Here is a 19,078-nt window from a genome sequence, read left to right as displayed (position 1 = left end):
ATGACATATGTTATGTATTTAATGTAAAAAAACCCAACCCACTATCTCCTGCAGGCAAGTTCCGTGCAATATGGAAAACTCAGAGTTTGCACTGGAAAGAAAGTGGAACTCTAAGAATCCAATATTCATTTCAAATATAATTGTAAGGGGAAGGTATAGGACATAAATTTGCCCTTAGCCTTACAGGCTTAACCTTTTAATTTTGTTTATATGTCAAATCGAATGCATGCATCTTACTCACAGTCAGTTCACTGACAACCAGTGTGTTACACTTTGTTCAAAAACATCATCATATATAGAATCAGTTAAAAATGTAAATGTGAAATAATAAATTAAAATCGAGTTCTAATTTAATTCACAAGCAATCAAACCTGGTGTCTTCACAATATTCTAATTCCTTTCTGTACCTAGGAACGGTTTCTATAAAAATGTGTGTACACAATAGCACATGGGGAAATATGCAGAAAAGCACACCTAATTTGCAAGAATAATTGCTGCAATTGTATACCTTTGTGTATTCAGTGGTACAGGGGGAAAGACTGACAGGTAGAAAGAGAAGGAAGAAGGTGTTGGGGGGACAAGCAGAACTCTGTTACCTTTAGATTATGTTTTTTCTTACTCATTAAAACATTTTTATTTAGTAACTCTTACAGATGTGGAGGCATATTTCTATAAGACAGTCATGTATAGACAGTAGAGTGTTTCCATCTCTGCCTACCTCACAACTCCTTGCCTTTCCATGCAGTAAATCTCCAAATCTCTTCAGCTCACAGGAGTGCTGTGTCTAATGTTAATAAATGAAAGAATTACACACTATCCAACTAAATTAAAAACTATCCAACTAAATGTAAAATGTAATGTTAACATGAAAAATGAAGCTTCATCTATAAAAAAAAATAAAAACTGTTATGCTTCCTTCAGAGGCTTTTTTTTCACTGAAAAGGTGGGGTCTTTTGTTCTGTTTTGGCATTTTAAAAGAATCACAAAGCCATGATTTTTCCAATTTTTGATCATTATGAATAATCAGCCTCAGTAATTAACCTTCTGTCCTGCCACTGAATAACTTTTGGTTCAGTAATCAACATCCTTCTTTGTACAATCACTGAGATAGATAGCCAAGCGTCTCTTGTTGCCAGTTGCTGGGAGAAGCCTCCTACAATAAGTGAACACGACATCATCCTCCAAACCATGTCTGACGGCCATACACCAGTGTCTGAGCCTGCCAGGCATTAGGGCACTATGGTAGACTTTATATTTATTAATGTTCTGGATTGCTTATGCTTTATTTCTCACAAAATAATAGCATGACTTCTGTTGGCAGCTGTGGGGTTTCTGCATTACTGTCTTTTGCATGTATGGGGTATTCTTTTATCTTGCAAATAAAGTGATAAGCTTTTTCTGTTGTAAGCATATTAGAAATCAGTCAAGCAATAAATGAATATATTTTCCATAGAAAGGGCTCAAATGGAACACACCGGAGTTTTGGGAGCTGCTCTAAGAAGGTTTCAGACCAAATAAAGGATGTCCAGAGCAGACCAATAAGAATGATTATGAATCTGAAAAGTATGAGTTTCATGGCATGAATTAATTTATTGGTAAGAGAAGACTGAGGGGAGGGAACATGAAAACAATCTGAAAAGTTCTTGTAGAGAGGGAAGAGAATGCTCTCTTCTCCAGGTACACCTGTCCTCCATTGTGGTATGTGGTAGATAGGTAAAAAAGAAATAGGCTTCATACTGTTTAGTTAGAGGTGGGTGTTAAGAATATTTTAATAATTCTGAAGACAGTGAAACACTGACGCGGATTGTCTGGGGGATGCATGGCATCTCTGTCACTGGAAGCCTTAAGATAACAACCAGATAAACAGTGGTCAGGAGTGACCTTCTGACCTTGTTCTGTGGCAACAAGATGAACTGGATGACACTGCGATGTCCTCCTGGGTCGTTTATTGTACGATTTGACACTTAACATTACTTCAGGCAACTTCTATTGCTGACTTGTAATGTATTGGAAGGATGTTGATATTTCATGTCACGAGCTGCTGAAAGCAGGTTGTTAGGCAGGAACCTCTACTTTCATTTTTATAAAGCAGAAGTGTCTGCTTATACTTATTTTTGTAAGGAAGAGATTAAAATAATGAACTCAGAACCTTCAGAAAAGGGCAAGGACAAGGTGGCCAGAGTATATCTATCAACATCCTAGTATTTTTAAGCCAACTTTATAATCATCTAGATGTTTGGGGAAGGCAATACTCTTGGCCTTTGCCTTGGCCTCATTTGTTCTCCTTGAATACTTTCTCATTTTACATTGCTGTCACTTTCTTTTCCAACCCACATTTGTTAAGCACAAAGCTTTCACCTGTGAAAAAGCTTTCACCTGTGAAACATCTTGTGTCTACTAATGCTTCCCTCCATGATTGCTTTAATCTTGCATCCCTGTTAACAGAGACGTGTACGCTTTCTTGTTTGTGCTTTGAGGTGGTGAACTGCAGCCAAGAACTGATCCTGGTCTTAAAAAGACTGACAAAAGAAAATGAAAACAAACCAAACCCAACACATTGTCACCAGAATCTCCAGCCTAGTTCACTGTAGGACCATAATAACGTGTCAAGGAGTGTACAGGAATTTGAATGAGCATGTTCTGTCTGGCAAAGGTGGGAGCAGCCTTTTGAAAAGACAGTGCAAGACCTAAAATTGGGAAACATGTAATAAGGAAAAGTTGTCTTCTGCTGTCTTGCTCCGTGCTTGTTTAGCACTGCAGCTGCTTAAGAGTTCCAAAAGAAAATGCTTATCAGCTTTTGCACAACTGCAGAGTCAACATGAGTGAAAGAAACAGTCTGTTCCGTCTCTGACAGTATTCATCTGTGTAGAAATACAAAAAGGTAGAGATTTAAGATTTTAGACATTAATTGAGCTTTTTTAACCTCTTCCCTTAGTTTACCAACTCAACAGCTAGGAAAAAAAAAACAACACCTTTTTTTCCTGGTACTGTACACAGTCTTCAAATCCACAATGAATAAATATGGATTCCTGCCATGCATCTTTCTCAGAGTATGTTATTCTCCATGGTTCATTTAAGATGCTAACGTTGTTCTTGAAATAAATATTTTGGAGAAGACATTGGACAAGGCTCCCTATGCAATGCTTTCTTAAAAAAAATATTACTATTTCATTTTTGAGAAACATAGCTAATCCATTTTGGCCTGAATTTCTTTCCTTCACAAAACAAATCGCAATCCTGGTGCATAATTTATGATCTTGGCATCGAGCCCAAACATATGTACATACTGAAATCAGTTTTGCATCTGTTTAACTTTCTGCACATGAGTAGTCTAATTGGATTTAGTCTGATGAAATGACTCATGCGAAATCAAGTGTTTGTAGAACAAGGGTTTCAGACAGTAGGGTTCTTCAGGGCACTAGCTTCTGCAGCTTTGTATGGTGCCTAGCACATGAAATGGCTTTTTGATTATATAGAAGCCCTCTAGAAGCTGTATAACTGTAATACAAGGTGAAACAAAGAAGTACAAAAGAACAAGTCTTGCAATCTAGGTCAGATCTTCTACTGCAAAGCACTTAGACACAATTACAATAGTTGTAACAATTAATTAATTAATTGTAACTTCCTTTTAAAAAAATTTTCTTCTGGGAATTTCTTCAGGATCAAGGAAAATTGCTCTTCTTATTTCTTCATAACGGGCTGCAGCTGTTGGCCTTCTGGTTGCCATTGGTCAGGTTAAATACTGTTGCTTATATATCCTAGACATTCTGAAAAGCTATAGCCATCATCTCCTATCAGGATGGAACCATATTCTTCTGGAGTCTGATAATTAAATGGTCACATCCTGCGAGGAAGCTTTATCTGAATGGGCAGCGATGTAGATATTCATCATCTTTCCAGAACAAAATATCAGTGTGTCAAGAAAAGGAACAGGTTTTTTTGCTGCTTTCCCAACTCTCTTCTTCCCATGCTATCTCCCGTTTGCCATCCTGAATTCCCGCTAATTTCTTGCCTCATAACTGTGCAGTCATAAGCAGTAGAAAAAGAAGAGGTGATGCTGAGCTTGCTACTTGTTGAAAGTGTTTGTATCCAGGAGCTGACTCTTCTGGTGTTTTCTCATTCTCCCTGCATCTGCTATAAGGGTCTTGGAATGGAAAATGGTCGAAAGAATGAAGATACTCGAGGAAGGGGATGAAAGAGGATGCAAGATCTGATGTTAGGAGCATTAGGGATTAAAAAGCAGAACTCCAGGGGATTTTTACTGTGAGAATATAATCTGGGGAGGAGAGATAAAAAAGGAATGGTTGGAGTGTGAGTGCTGTTAAGGCAGGGCAAGGAATTGTATGGGAGTGACTCCAAAACTGATGAAGATTCTGTCTGATACTTTTGTGTGACTGGGGGAAAGATTTGACTTAAGGTGTTAAGTTGTAGAAGGCTTTTTATTACTGATGTCATTTTGTTGTCTGTAGTTTGAAGTATATGCAAGGAAACAGGTAACTGAAGTCTTGATATTGCAAGGAAAAATGCACAGTATGGTAACTGAAAAATTTGATCCTACAGGTGGATACACTTTAATGAGATGGTCATCTGTTCTGTTCAGCAAGCTGAATTTCAGCTTAGGGGAAAGTTCTGAATACTGATACACAGAGAAAATGGTTTTACTATATGATTCTCATAAGAGCATTCAAAATGTTAACAATCCTACACATCTCTAATTTATTCCGGGGTTTTGCGGGTGAAACTAGAACATAATCATCTCCATGTTTTGAATAACTTATTGCAGCGCTTGATAATATTTTGTGTTTATTGGATGACTATCAATGGTTCCTACTTAAATCCTCTTTGCCTTAAAACATGTAATTTTTAATCCTTTAGAGTTTTGTGCAAATCAACTGCCCCTTATTTTCATCTTGGCTAATACAAAGAAGTTGATATTTGTAAGAAACTTCTGTATGTACTACTTAAACAAGGCCCTGTGGCAAAGATCTCATGGTAACTGTAATTATCATAGGTAATTAATTTTTTAATTGATTTACTGAATTTGCAGCTGGTCACTTTTTTTTTAAGTACTGACATGAATATTATTGTGAATTGTTTGCTCTTACAAGGATTATGAACATTTTATGTTGAATAAAGAATAAAAAGAAATCATGGAATTGTATAAATATTTATAAAGTATTTTTGATAAGTAGACTGTATTTCCATGGTGAATTTTACAAACATATTCTTTTTGTCTATTTTCAGTCCCCTGCACATAGCTATTCAAGCTATGACTCCGGCAAGAATGAGAGTGTAGGCAGAGGTGCTGAAGATCTGTCTCTGAATCGAGGAGATGAGGATGAGGATGACCATGATGAGCAGGAAGATCCTGAGAAGGTTAATGAATCAGATGGGGTAGAAGCTGAGCGACTGAAAGCTTTTAACGTAAGTCCTCTTGCACGCGTTGTCTTGTTTACTTCTACTATTCCTTTTACGTTGTTATTTATGGGTAAGTTTGACAATATTAAGGGCACGTTAATTTAATTTGCAGGATTTATTTCAATTATCATTTTAATGCACACTAAACTCTTGCCAACAGACAACAGATTTACTGTGTTTCATTTAGAGTTTTAAGGCAGAGTGCCATCCTTACCAGTGAGGAAAACAAAGCTTTGTTCCGTGTGTGTGCGTGTGCGCCCGCGTGCGTGGGTGTGGATGTGTGGATGTGCATGTTCACCCATTGAGTGGAAAAGGGCTGTAGCTAGTTTATCAGAAGACCATTCCGGTGGTCAGCTGTTCTCTATTGCTTTCCCAATGTGTGTAATTATGCATGAAAACACAAGCAATTGTTCAAACAAAGAAAAAGTGAGAGTCAGTTCAATAAAATGATTAGCAATCACAGCTTATTGTTAATAATGAAACGTAAGTAGTGCCTATTTTCACAATCTGTTCTGGTTTATCTCACAAGTTCTGTATCCTATAGACTATTCTTTTCTTGTCTTTTTTTTTTAATCACCCGCCCCAAAATAACCCTTTAAAGAACTGTTTGCTTAATATTTCTGGCTTCCCATTACAAAGCTCTTCACTGGATAGAAAAAAATGTCTTCCTATCAGTAATCAAGACAGGAAGCTAGGAAGAGAAGAGAGCCACCCTCCAAACCCATCTCCTCTGTCTCCCTCTTGCCAACAGATGTTTGTCAGGCTGTTTGTAGATGAAAACTTGGACCGAATGGTCCCAATCTCTAAGCAGCCCAAAGAAAAGATCCAGGCTATCATTGACTCATGCAGGCGACAATTCCCTGAGTATCAAGAGCGTGCCAGAAAGCGCATACGTACTTACCTCAAGTCCTGCAGGCGGATGAAAAGAAGTGGTTTTGAGATGGTGAGTTTTGATTTAAAACCCAGCCCTAGTTTCCATCAAAACCCCATATGTAAATCCATGGCACTATTTTGTTTTCATCTTAGTGTCTTTTTTTCGTTTGTTTATTTTTTTGGTAATACCAGGTCAGAGGTTTCTTTTTCCCTTCTTCATTATTCCTGAATTTATTTCCTTTGTTCACTGATTTAAAAATGCTTTGAGACACTAGAGTTCACAAGATGAACTAGGATGGATATATAGGAAAAGAAGGACAAAACAAGGCATAAGGAGGGAAACCAAATGGCATATGTAATGACTTATTTCCTACTTTAGGTTACAGTTAGAGATTTTTGCCTGGAAAAGCCTTGCAGTAAGATGGATCTTTCTTTAAAATGCCTCTGCTACCTGGATTTCTGTGAGCTCTGTAAAAATTAGATCCTGCTAGAGGAAATGCTATACCCAAGCAAATGCCCAGTGTAGTAACATCACACTGGCAATGGTTTTGGCTTTGGTTTGTTTTTTTTTTCTTGTACATTTTAGCTGATTACTTATCAGTACTCCTTTGAAATATTTCAATTAATATACGGGTGTGCAAAACACACTGAATGGTTTTAAAACACAGACATCAAGCTTACAGTTTGAGCATCCCAAGGGTTTAGTAATTGTAAATGAACCAAAACCCATGAACATTATGATGGTATACAACTGTCAGTGTTTTCAGACATTAATGTTTTAATATTGCTCAGTAGCACAAGAATGGGTAAATAGTAGGTCTTGTCACCAATTGGCAGCTTCATTATCTCTAAAAAACTTGTATTTCCACAACCTGGGAAAGTCGGAGGAAACTAGGTAGCTACACACCTTATGTTTGATGTGTCTTAGCTATCTCTCTGGCCTTTAGATGACAATAAAATCACTTCATCATTACAAATAGATATCATTTAATGATTAAACATATCATATTTTTTTTTAATTAATCACCTGCAAACCCATTGATTACATTAAAAAATTACTGGAGATGATTGAATTTTACTGTTTCTCTCTTTCTCTCTGCCTTTTTCTTTCCTGCAGTCTCTGCAGAATACTTACGATTTCCATATGTTGTTTAAGATTTTAGCTGACAGTTTTCAGAAAAAAATATCAGGGTTATTTGTAGGGTAAGACCACTATTGGATAAGACAAAAAGCAAAGACAGAAACTAATTTTTTTATGTGTTTGTGATTCTAATCAATTGCATGGTTTTATTATTTGAAACATTGGGATAACTCTGTTTCTCAACGATGGAAATGCAGATGAAGAGAGACAGGTAGAATAAAGGACATCTGTACAGATAAAAGTGCCAAAGATTGACTGGTGGTTCACACGTCAGCTTGTATAGCCTTCCAAAATAAAAGAAAGGAAAAGCAGAAAGTAAATATTTTCTGTGGTATACTAAGTAGCATCAAATTGTATCTACTCACTTGGGCTGCAAATAATCCAGCAACATCAAGTTCAGCTTTCACTGTGCCAAATATTTATATATTGCTGTACTTTCCATTGAAAAACCTTACAAAATTAGCCAATGCTAGCAAGTCTCCTTACTGTTCCAATTTATGGCCTCATTACTGTCATTATTCACATTGATGAGCAGTTATGTAAACTGGCTCATTTTTTGTCATCTGAAAGACTTGCACAACTCTTTTGCAATATGAATAAGGGGCTTCCAGTCTGACCCATATGGGCTAGGTTGGCTTGACTTAAGTGCACGTTTGCACTAAATAAAGGTTGCAGGATCAAATTTATTCCTGGGAGGGGAAAAGGAGCAGAGATTACCAGGAACATAGTCCAAATGGACAATCTTTAAAGTTTGGAAATATTCTCTATTTTTATAATGTTCCATGACAGTTTATGATGGGCTTTATTTCTTTAAAAAAAAACAAATTACCTTCTAAAATATTGACTTTTCTGCCCATGAATGGAAGTGACAAGTTACTGGAGCTCATGCCAAAGATTTCAGCCCTCTTGGGCCTGAAGGGAAATCTGTCCTGCTTCCTTATTCGCGGGTAGGAAAATGAGCCAAAGACTATCCAAAGTCTTTAGATGAGCTCCTGTTAACTTCCTAAGAGAATAAGTGGTGTTTTTACGATTATGTCTTGAATATTTCTGAAAAATGATATGTATCCATTTGTTGGTTTTAATTATTTTCTGATTTCTAAATTACTGTATCAGCATCTCCTGATTATAAGCAGTTTATAAAAATACTTCCGTAGACAGAGGCACTTGACTGCATGATTATTTTAAATGTACTTACCATTTTGACAGTGGCAAAGAATAATTTTTTCTGGATAATAACGTTTGTTCAAAACAATCATGAAAGGACATGTTGGTGTTGATTTGAATCAGGTGCTACCCTCAAATATAGCAAAACAGGATAATGATCTCCTCAGGAGCAATAGTGCTACCATTGTTATATTAAATAGGATGTCAGATAATAATCTCCACAGGAGATGTCTTTTCCTATAGACATATTAAACACAAGTTTTTCATTTTGGTCAGGTTCAAAAAGCTACATTTTGAGCATATAGTTGCAAGAGAAAAAGAGAGTAATCTCATATATGGCATATGACAGTTCAGACTGTGTGTGGAATGGTGCAGCTATCTACAGCGTCATATTGTAAAGTGAAGAGAAAATGTAAACACTAAGTTAAATTAGTGTAAGTCTGCATGGCAAAGATGAAAAAGCATGCCTGAAGCCTGCTTCTGTCAGTTATTTGCCATCTGTAATCCAAACGACAGTTCTTGCTGCATAACAGGCCAATTCTAGCTCTGAGGCAATGGGAAAGACTCAGTCTCATGAGTGTTCATATTGTTAATTAATGCATTTCTTAGTATTAATATTTTTAAGAGATTGCTTATAGTTATCCTGCTTCTACTTGTGACAGATAGTTGTCTGTGGACTCCAAGGCAGCTTGCATAGCTTCTTGTTACAAATATTCCTTTGAGGAGTTCCCTTTCTACATTGGAAATACTTTCTTCATTTGACTGTTCAGCTTGTAGCTGTGTCACTTTCATTCTCATTCTGACAGAAGCGTATCCCTCAACAAGGCACTGTCGAAGTTTCTCTCATGAATTGTAAGATTGTTTTTCTCTTCCCATTGTCTCTTGTTTACAGAGTGTTATCACTGTTTTCTTACTACATTCTGTATCTTGCTCAAAATCTTTAATTGGGAGAGAAGTTGATGAAGTCCTGAAATCATCAGCTTTCGGATGGAATCTCTAGGTTGTGCCCCAACATGTCCTATGCTGTAGCACTTTGTGAACTTCTTAGTTTATGATGTTTTTAAAATTTTTTTCTTTTTCTCTTCATTATCCCATAAGCAAAACAAAAAAAAAATCACTTTTTTTATAAGTAATATATACTTATTCAGTATATATTACTATAGACTGAATATAAAATATATTCAGTCTGAATATATATATATAGAATATATTAGAATATATATATAAAATATATTCAGTCTCTCCCGGACTGAAATGAATAAGAATTACTTTATATACGTTAAGTGTTTTGTGACCTACATGTGCTTTACAACAGGAATTTTCTCCCTGAAATGGTAAAATTACCAGTTTCATTAATATTTTTTAAAATCCATCTTTAGACTTGTCCCAGCCTCTGTAACTGTAGAAAACTGCCAAATAAAAAAAGATAGTAGACTGTTGCTGAGGATATGTGGCATCTATTTATTTAGTTATAGTCCAGAAAAATGTTGGAAATTATCAAATCAGGTTGAATTGACTTAATGATTACATTTGCTTACTACTATCTGCTTCCTACCATCTTCATGATCTCCTATCATCAGGCTCACTGCGTTGTTTGAAACTGCATCTTTCAGTACCTTTTTCACAGTTATGCCATTTTTTCTATGTGCATCCCAATGCAAGAGCAAGGTCTTAAACTTTCATTCAGAAGGAGATTCTTCCTTTTGTTTAAGCAACTCCTCCTTCTCCTCCTCCTCCTTCCTAGGCACTGCTGTAATAAAAGCAATAGTATCAAAGAGCAAAGTATTAGAGAGAAAAGGCTAGTCATAAATGCCTTTCGTTGTCTGGAGACACATTTGGATGTGTCAGAGATGAAAAGTCAAATTAGGGTTGAAGATGGTTCCTCAGATCCCAGTGCTGCTCATCCCAGCTCCTTCTGTCCTATCGCCAGCCTCAGTAACAAATAACCAAGCTCTGTATCTTTCACTGCTTCTGTCATTTAGTTGTGCCAATTGGCTGTGAGAGGTGTTTTAACAATTTTGTAACTGTGCACATGTCGATCGAGGCGTTTCAAATGTGTCTAGTGGCTTGGAGTGCTTCTGCATTGTGATTGAGCAACTTTGGTGGGGACTGCTTTTGGGAAGGGGGTACATTTTCTGAAATCTGCCTCATTAAGATTTCTTGTGAATGATATGTAGCCCCTGTTTTTAAGTTTTAGCTTTAGAGGGAGGAAGCTTTCATTACTTACTGAATTTAGTACTGAGCAGTCCAGCTGCTCTCGCTGTCACGTGGCTTTTCAGTCCTCCAGGCCTTTTATGGCTGGAAAGGTCATAAGCATTTTCAGGAAGATGAGGGTCTGTGGATCTAGGGATGCATACCTAATCTTGACTAATAAGCTGGGGGGCATTAAGAAAATTATCACAAAAACGGTTACAAAAGGTCTACAAATTATAATAGAGTTGTGTCTTTGTACTGTACCCCAAACTCTGTTGATTGGTCTCTTTCCTTTAAGCATCTCACCCTTGTTGGACAGTGGTTCACTTGTGTGAGTCTGATGGGCAACCTGGTTGAAAAAGTGTAAAGCTACTCTCTGGCAAGCTTTGACTTTTTGCAGTAGGTCTCACATATCCTTAAAAAAATATTCTAGACACAGTTTTCCTAAGGCTCTTAAATATTTTTTTCCCCCACAGAACAGTTAAGTGAATACTGATGTGATTTTTCAGAACTGCCTTTTTAATCTCAGATTTAAAAAGGTCTCTGATACCTTTTCCTTTTCAATACCTTTTGCAAGTATAGGCAGTTTTGGAAAAGTGAATGGCAGAGGAAGTTACACTTTTCCCAGTAACCTTGGAAAATGTAAAGAAGTTAGCTTTGAAAAAGACAATATATTTGGAAAAAAGAATTAAAACTAAAAAAATTTAAAATACCTAGCAACCTGATAGTATTAAGTCTGTTACATTCTGTGAGAGAGCAAAAGATAGGAATGCAATTTTGACATTTGTTTCACTTTTTTATTGAACATAGAAGAAAAAAAAATGCCTCCAAAATGGCAATAAGTTCTGCTATAGAATAAAAAGGCAGCTCTTTTATGAGAAAAAAATACCACAACCCAACAAAAGCCAAAAAAAACTGGGGTAAAAGAATGTTTACTCTGATTACTTGTAAGCTTGAAATCAGAAAAAAAGTAGTAAATATGTCCGTTTTTCTTATGCTGTGATTCTGACTTAGATCAAGATCTCTGCTGTAATGTTACTTGATTAGCTGGTTTGTGCCAATAGCTTGAGAGCAGTGTATCTGTTTAGGGGAAACAGGAAATAATGTTAAAATAGACTCAGTTTTTCCTAGTGCTCTGGAGTTTTCCTACTGAACTGTTTGCTGTTGGCGTGTCCTATCTAATCCTCACCTAATTTAGAAGGAATTAGTTCAGCATGGTGATTCCTGGTGTCCTCTGTAACTCTGAAATGCCAGATAAAATTGGGATAGAGGTAATCTTACCTAAGTTTACCTAGAGAAATTAAGTGACTTGGCCTCCCTTAGCAATCAGTGGGGTGCTTAGATAAACCAGTCCAGAGAGATTCATCCCAAGCTGTCTCAAGAGTCAACTTCTGGAGATACCTCTCTGAATGAAACAATAAAGAAGCCTAGATGAGTAGTTTAGACAGAATACTTGAGTTTTAGGTGGAAAAAGTCAGATAGATCCTCTTTCTGTTGTTCACATAAGTTACTTAAAATTTTCACTAGCCCCACTGAAACTACTCTCTGACTTAGCTCTGTATGTAGGCACAGCACGGCGGCAGCAGCTGAACGGTGGTTGATTGGAATGTGTCACTTGTTTAACATTTAGACAGGAATATGGCTATGTTAAAATATATGCAGATATATTTAGGTACTGTCATAATCAAGGTGCACAGTCTTTCAATTAAATGTACTTTAAAGCAGAAAACTTAAAAATGTGATGTGATCACCACTGAACATTTTTAAAAGCCTCTTCTGCCATTTAAAAAAATATTTCTAGCTTTTTGTTTGAATTCCTTAGTAGGTGTTACAATTGAGTATTTATCACAAGACCTCAAGACTGAGCAAAATATATCAAAACTGAGTCTGAAACGCAGTGCTACAAGCATTAAAATGTCAGTCCAGTTGTTCGTATTTCCCTATTCTGTTCTAACCAACAGTTATCAAAGTACATCCAATAGAGTGCAGTACTGTACTTCAGTCTGTAAATTTAAAAATACTCTGTGGAGAGGTTTCTGAATCTTTTTTAACTGTGCAGTGTAGGACAGTTCTGTGTCATACATTTCACTGCATTACACTAAATAAAAAATTTATTTGAAGATACTGTGTTCCCTCTCTTGTGAAGTATTTTGGAAGTTTTCTATGAAAAAGATGCTATTTAGATATTGCATACTGTTATGAATTTGTTGGGGTTTTCAACACTTCATGTTAGATATTAATAAGTTACTATAAAAGAGTTGTGGTAAATTTGTAATATTTCATTTTTGGAAATGAAGTGGTCTTACGATACCTGAGGAGAAAGCTGACACGCAGCAGAGCATTAGGGGGTATCATGTTAGGATCCCAACATACAAAGAAGTGCTTAGTGGTACCTGTAGAAAAAATGAGTTACTGTCAGTGAGGCATCTTAGACATTCATCTTCACCTTCAGATGCCCAGTCACTTTGGAAAATTGGGAACTATTTTTTTCAAGCTTAAGTAAAAGTTAAAATATTTTCTCATCTGCACATTTATATTAGAGTTCACTATAAGCAAAATGAAGTAACTTGTAAGTTTATGTGCTTACAACTGTCTTAAACTGAAAGATCTCTTTTTCAGTGTTAATTGGCCTAAACTAGAAGGTAGTATCTATGCAAAAATGTCAGGTTATAAAGTTAAAGGCATTAGAGCAGGTATGCTTGTGTGTCCGTTATCTGACATAATAGGTAGCTGTATTTTTTCAGAATTGAGTGAAACTCAATAACATGTGTGAGAGTATCTAGATCAAGCTTCTATATGACAACTTTGGCTTTTATTTATAAGTAAATACTGGATCCCACAAAAAATTATTAACTTTAGTAACTTTACAGACAACCACAGGAGGACAGCACATGCAGCAGATTGCAAACTTTTTGATGAATATAGTGCTCCTAGTGGTTTAGACTGAAATATAATCTATCTATTGTATCAGCAATTCATGGACTTAAACCAAAAGCAGTTTTTTAGATTCCTTATAGAATAAGAATTGTGTGAGTATGCCAAAAAAAGGTATTTTACATCTCCCATGAAGATACCTCACTTTAAACAGAAGACTTGATGATACTGAATACAGTTTCTGTACTGCAAATGAGTATTCTACAGCATTTTGAAAGTGCTAGTCTCTTTTATGTCAAAGAATCAGAGATTATACTAATAGAGTTAATTTCTAGAAAATCTGGGCCAAGGATTTCTGATTTCAACTACTGAAAAATCAGCAACCTTGCAGGACTACTCCGTAACTCCAGACAGACTTGTTGTAAGATGCTTTGATTGCTGACAGCCAGATCTGTAGACCACCAAAGCCATGGAAGGATCTTCATTAGTTTTAGTGTTCTTTAAAGCAGACCAACAGTTATTTGACTACAAAGAAGTATCAGCTCATTTGATTTTTCATTAAGAAGTCTGCAAAAGTATATTTGTCAATAATGCGTACACTCTTTAGAAAGAGATAGGAGGATGAGAATATGAAGTCTTCATCTCGGTTTGCACAAAAATTATTTCTCTTAAAACCATGTGAATGTTCCTGTCCAATATGGTAGTTAAGTGTGCATGTTGCTTTGTCCTTATCGTCATCTGCAGGCTCCGTGATGGTCTCAAAAATCAGGTTTAAATTATCTTGAAATGCAGTTTCAAATATGAGAGGACTGGAGGTGGTTGGTCACCTCCCTTGGGTTACTGAGGGAATTTCAACCACTTCCTGAATGTCTGTCCATTCAAAAGATGTTAAAACCAGAGGCATCTGTATATATGTGAAATCTGGCACATTTCTCTTACACCTTTTTTCAAAATGCTCTTCACCTATGTAGTGGTTTAGGCTGAAAAGAAAATTTTTTCTATTTACTACAAACCAGGACATTCTGCATCATGTTAAGAGGCTGAACACATTAGTTGTGTGCCAGCTGGAGAGATGCACCAAAGCAAAAGTGACGTGCATTCAAAACATGGCTGCTGCTTTAGTGCAGTCACAAGCAGTGTTGTGTTTCCAAGTAAACATGAAGGAATTCTGTGTACTGCTGCTGTGTGATGGACAGAGGCATCTAGTCTTCTCAGAAGGTCTGTATTAAGTTGTTCACCAGATTCCCTCTAAGTATTATTCATCTCTTCACCTGAAACCTACTATAAAATTTTCACGTGCCTCTTTTCTATCTGTCATTGTTTCAAAACAAAAAAAAATGTAATCCTGCCTTCTGATTTTGCCTTGTGAATCTCTCGTTTTGGCGGATGGAAGGTTAGAGGCTTGCTTCTTTTCTGTCGTTTTACACATGGGTAGTTCCAGTGTAGTTATTTCCCTCTTTATATCACTGTGAAGTGAAAGAAATAATGAAAGTGAAAGAATACTGTGTCCAGTTCTGGGCTCCCCAGTTCAAGAGAGACAGGGAACTACTGTAGAGGGTCCAACTTAGGGCAAAAAGATGGTTAAGGGATTAGAGCATCTCCCTTATGAAGAAAGGCTCAAAGAGCTGGGACTCTTTAGTCTGGAGAAGAGAAGGCTGAGGGGAGACCTTATTTATGTTTATAAGTATCTAAAGGGTGGTTTGAAGGATGATGGAGCCGGACTCTTTTCAGTGGTTTCCAGCGATAGGACAAGGGGCAATGGGCACAAGCTGGAACATAGAAAGTTCCACTCAAATATGAGAAAAAACTTTTTTATGGTGAGGGTGATGGAGCCCTGGAACAGGCTGCCCAGGGAGGTTGTGGAGTCCCCTTCTCTGGAGATTTTCAAGACCCGCCTTGATGCAGTCCTGAGTGATGTGCTCTGGGCAACCCTGCTTTAGCAGGGGAGTTGGACCAGATGATCTCTAGAGGTCCCTTCCAACTCTGGCAATTCCATGATTCTGTGAAATACCAGAGTGGGGCAGTGAATGTTGTGTGCCAAAAACCAGTAGGTGCATTCTGCTGGTCAGGAAATTTTTGTTAATGCCTTTTTAAAAACAAAAACAAAAACCAAAAGAAAAACTGCCTTTAAGAAATGTTAGTTGGTCAAAGATTTTTTGTTTTCATATACTCCGGTATAATGAAACCTGGTTCGTGCTCGTCCAGTGGTCAGGTTGTGGATCCAGGGATTGTGGGGGAAGCATGGGAGCCCTTGGAAATAAGGACTCCTTGGCTCCCACATTTCCTGCCATAGTCCCAAACATGCAGAAACCAGCTCTCAGCTCTGAAGAAGGGTTCCTGGGAACCTGGAAAACATTGGTTTGGCTGAGATCTGCATGTTCCCTTCTACAAAAGGGAATGATAATTTTTTTTCCATGTTTCCCAAGGCCTTTGTGTCTCACCCTCGGATAGGAAGTTGAGAAATGTTCAGAACCCCACCAGGACTGAGATGCTTGAGCTCCTTACTGACATGGTTTTATAGCTGGTAGTCATGAACAGAGATCATGAATAATCAGAAGTATAGAAGATGATGAAGTTAACCTAAGCCAGAAGAGGCCTCTGAGCTTAGAAGATGGGGCTATTAATTCAGTTTATTTAAAAACATGTTTTAAAAAATGGTTATTTCAAAGCATATTTTTCCTCTTAGGCAAGACTGTTCAAAAGTGATCTTTTTGACATTTCACAGATATGGCATTTCATGAAACAGAAAAGCTTTTCAACAGCTCTGCTGCTAGTGACAGAGGACTCTGTTTGTCTTCTCAGTCAATGCCAAGCTAGTGCCCTGCCTGAGTTAAGCTGATAGAACCTGAACCTTAATCAGATTATTTTTCTCCTGTGCTTTGTTCTAGTATTTTACTCCCCAGGTGACTCAACCGTGCATTCATTACATTCTCCCTAAGGTTCACTCTAGATAGTTCTTGACATGAACGTATCAACAGCCAGCTGCAGTGATGAGTGAGAGAAATTATAGGTTAACATATATTTCAACGGAGTAAGCTACTCTGTTACCTAGAGGTTTCCTCATTTTTGCAGGTACTAATTTTGAGTTCAGTATTTCAACATTGAACGCATAACCACTGCACTCCTTTTCAGATAAAAGCACATGACTGTTTGGTTTTTATGGTAACTCTTTATTTTTCATTTTATAAAACACTTCAATAAACCTATTCTCTCCCGTAAAGAAACTGGAGGAACTTGGGTTTGTTTTACTTTGTGTTTGGAACATTAATTTTTTGACTTATATGTCACCTTCTAAAAATCCATTGATGTATAGGTATGGTTATAGCTCTGATTAAAGATCTGAGCTGGAGTAATTAAGCAGGTGTTTACTCACCATTTTTCAAGAATGTCATTGTGGGGCCACTGCTAGAGGACCCCACTGAAACTTCCATAGTCAATGTACATTGAACATAAATAAAACAGTAGCATGTAGAGAGATACTTGGCCACCAAGTACATGGAGGGATCTAGTGTGGGTGAGTGATGCAATAATGCTTTCAGAGTAACATCACCATTCTAGGGAGACAGAATAATAAATCTAATGTTTCGTTAGTGAAAACCTTCTGCAAAGACTTAGTCCCTCCTCTGGAGCTCTGCGGAAGGTGTCTGCTTGTGCTGCACTGTTAACTTCTGTAATGACACCAGGGTTTAACATCGGGGTCCCTCATCATTTAGACTGATTTTTTTTTTTTTCAAAAGTGCATGGGAATGCATAGTTGTGAAAACTGGAAAGAAGCTCAATAGTTTGTTCTGTCAAATCAATCCAAGTATATTTTATTAAAGTATTGCAGCCTCTGATTCTCTTTCTTACGCAGCTTTTACACTGATGCCAGAGAGTTTGCTTTTGGATGAGTAGGGAGAAATACGCCCATTGTGCTAGTGAGGGAGACCCATAAATCCCTGTCTATTTCTAAAAGCTAGTTCAGCTTCTGGTCCTAGACAGACTGTGGTCCCCTGCATTTGAGAAAGTACAGCATCAGATGAAAAATAGGCATTCTGCAATAAATGGACTTCAATTTTTAAAGGTAAAAATGTAATATTAGTAACTGAGGTTGGCTCCTCAGTTTCTGGAATATTATGAAAACCATAAAATCAGTTGAACCAATATAATGAATCTGTTCTAAGGTTGTCTAAGAACTGAATGGGGACACTTCAAACCTGCTTCCAAAAATCCGTGACATTTCATAGCAGGTTTGTATTCATGCTTTTAGGAGTAAGAAGGTATAACTTTAAAACAAACAAAGAAACAAACAAAAAACTCACCAAACTAAACCCCAACAACAAAAACCACAAACAAAATGAAAAAACCCCACCCCAAACCCCCCCCACATACATCCAGTTCCTCAGTAGGTATAATTTTACATAGTGCTTTTGAGTTCAATGAAGCTTTGAAAAGTTATGGAAGTTCAGAACACCAGGTCAAAAAATGGAATGGGCTTATATGTATATCAGTATCTGTGTTATTATCCCCATTTTCTTTATTTCCTTGGTAGTTCAGATATATCTCTGTATATTAACGAAGAATATTGGTTTTATTGTGATCTGCATCTTTCAGAAAGATTGTTTTGCATGTAATTAGGAAAAAAGGTGTATAAAGAATCTTGTTAGTGAGCTCGTAGGGAAGACCATGTTGGAGTTCATGCTCAACAATGGATTTTAGCATTCCCTTATTTTTTAGGAATTCATTGCACCTTTAATCTAAATCACGTGAATGCTATGAAATTACTAATGAGAGATTTTGAATCAGAAAAAATGAACCATACCTCGTTGAACCACAAAATATCTACATTGTTGGAAGGCTGGCATTACCAAAAGAAAAAGAGATTTTTTTAAAAAAGCCATTTTAATCACATCAGTCATGTTGCAGCAAGGAATGCAAATATTCATATACTACAGATTGAGACTGCTCTGAAATGTTCTGACAATCTGTTATGTTTTGAGTGATGTTTCAACCCTATCACTTGGGGTTTTTGTTTTGTTTTTTTATGACTATAAAAAACCACTACTCATCTCTGTCACATGCTGTACAGGATAAAAAGCCTTTCAGTTTTCTTAACAAGAATCAGACGGCCAGGGTGCTGCTGGAACACAGAGAATATGCCACTGTCTGTTCAAAGTACAGCTTAATGAGCCAGACTAAACACACTGGACAATAGAGCTGTGGGGGGAAAGGGCTTCTCATGGATCTATGGATCAGCTGCAGCTTTAACATCTAACTAGTTTCATTTTTCATCTTTACAAGTTCCATTTCCCTGTTTTGTTGGTATAAACTACATTTCAATGAGCGGACTTTCCTGCCTAGGTGATGGTATTGTGTGCTTTGGGGAAAAAAAAAAAAAAAAAAAAAAAAAAGAGAGGGGGGTTTATCTAAGAAAAA

The 19,078-nt window shown here is 37.0% G+C and overlaps 1 protein-coding gene across 4 annotated transcripts in view; it reads left to right on the top strand.

Annotated features, from left to right (window-relative positions):
• Positions 1-19,078, top strand: part of NOL4 (nucleolar protein 4) — a 208,338-nt gene that overhangs the window by 153,398 nt on the left and 35,862 nt on the right. For 3 of the 4 annotated variants that reach the window (XM_014937020.1, XM_014937022.1, XM_014937023.1), the window contains 2 exons: positions 5,245-5,424; positions 6,170-6,361. In XM_014937020.1, the coding sequence (XP_014792506.1) occupies positions 5,245-5,424; positions 6,170-6,361 (372 nt within the window). The remainder of the gene's footprint in view (positions 1-5,244; positions 5,425-6,169; positions 6,362-19,078) is intronic. The other variant, XM_014937021.1, reaches the window with a different exon arrangement.

This window comes from Calidris pugnax, unplaced genomic scaffold, assembly GCF_001431845.1.
Source record: "Calidris pugnax isolate Ruff unplaced genomic scaffold, ASM143184v1 scaffold51, whole genome shotgun sequence".
Taxonomy (NCBI): Eukaryota; Metazoa; Chordata; class Aves; order Charadriiformes; family Scolopacidae; genus Calidris; species Calidris pugnax.
The sequence above is the reverse complement of the archived record's forward strand: the minus strand, read 5'-3'. Positions and strand labels throughout refer to the sequence as shown.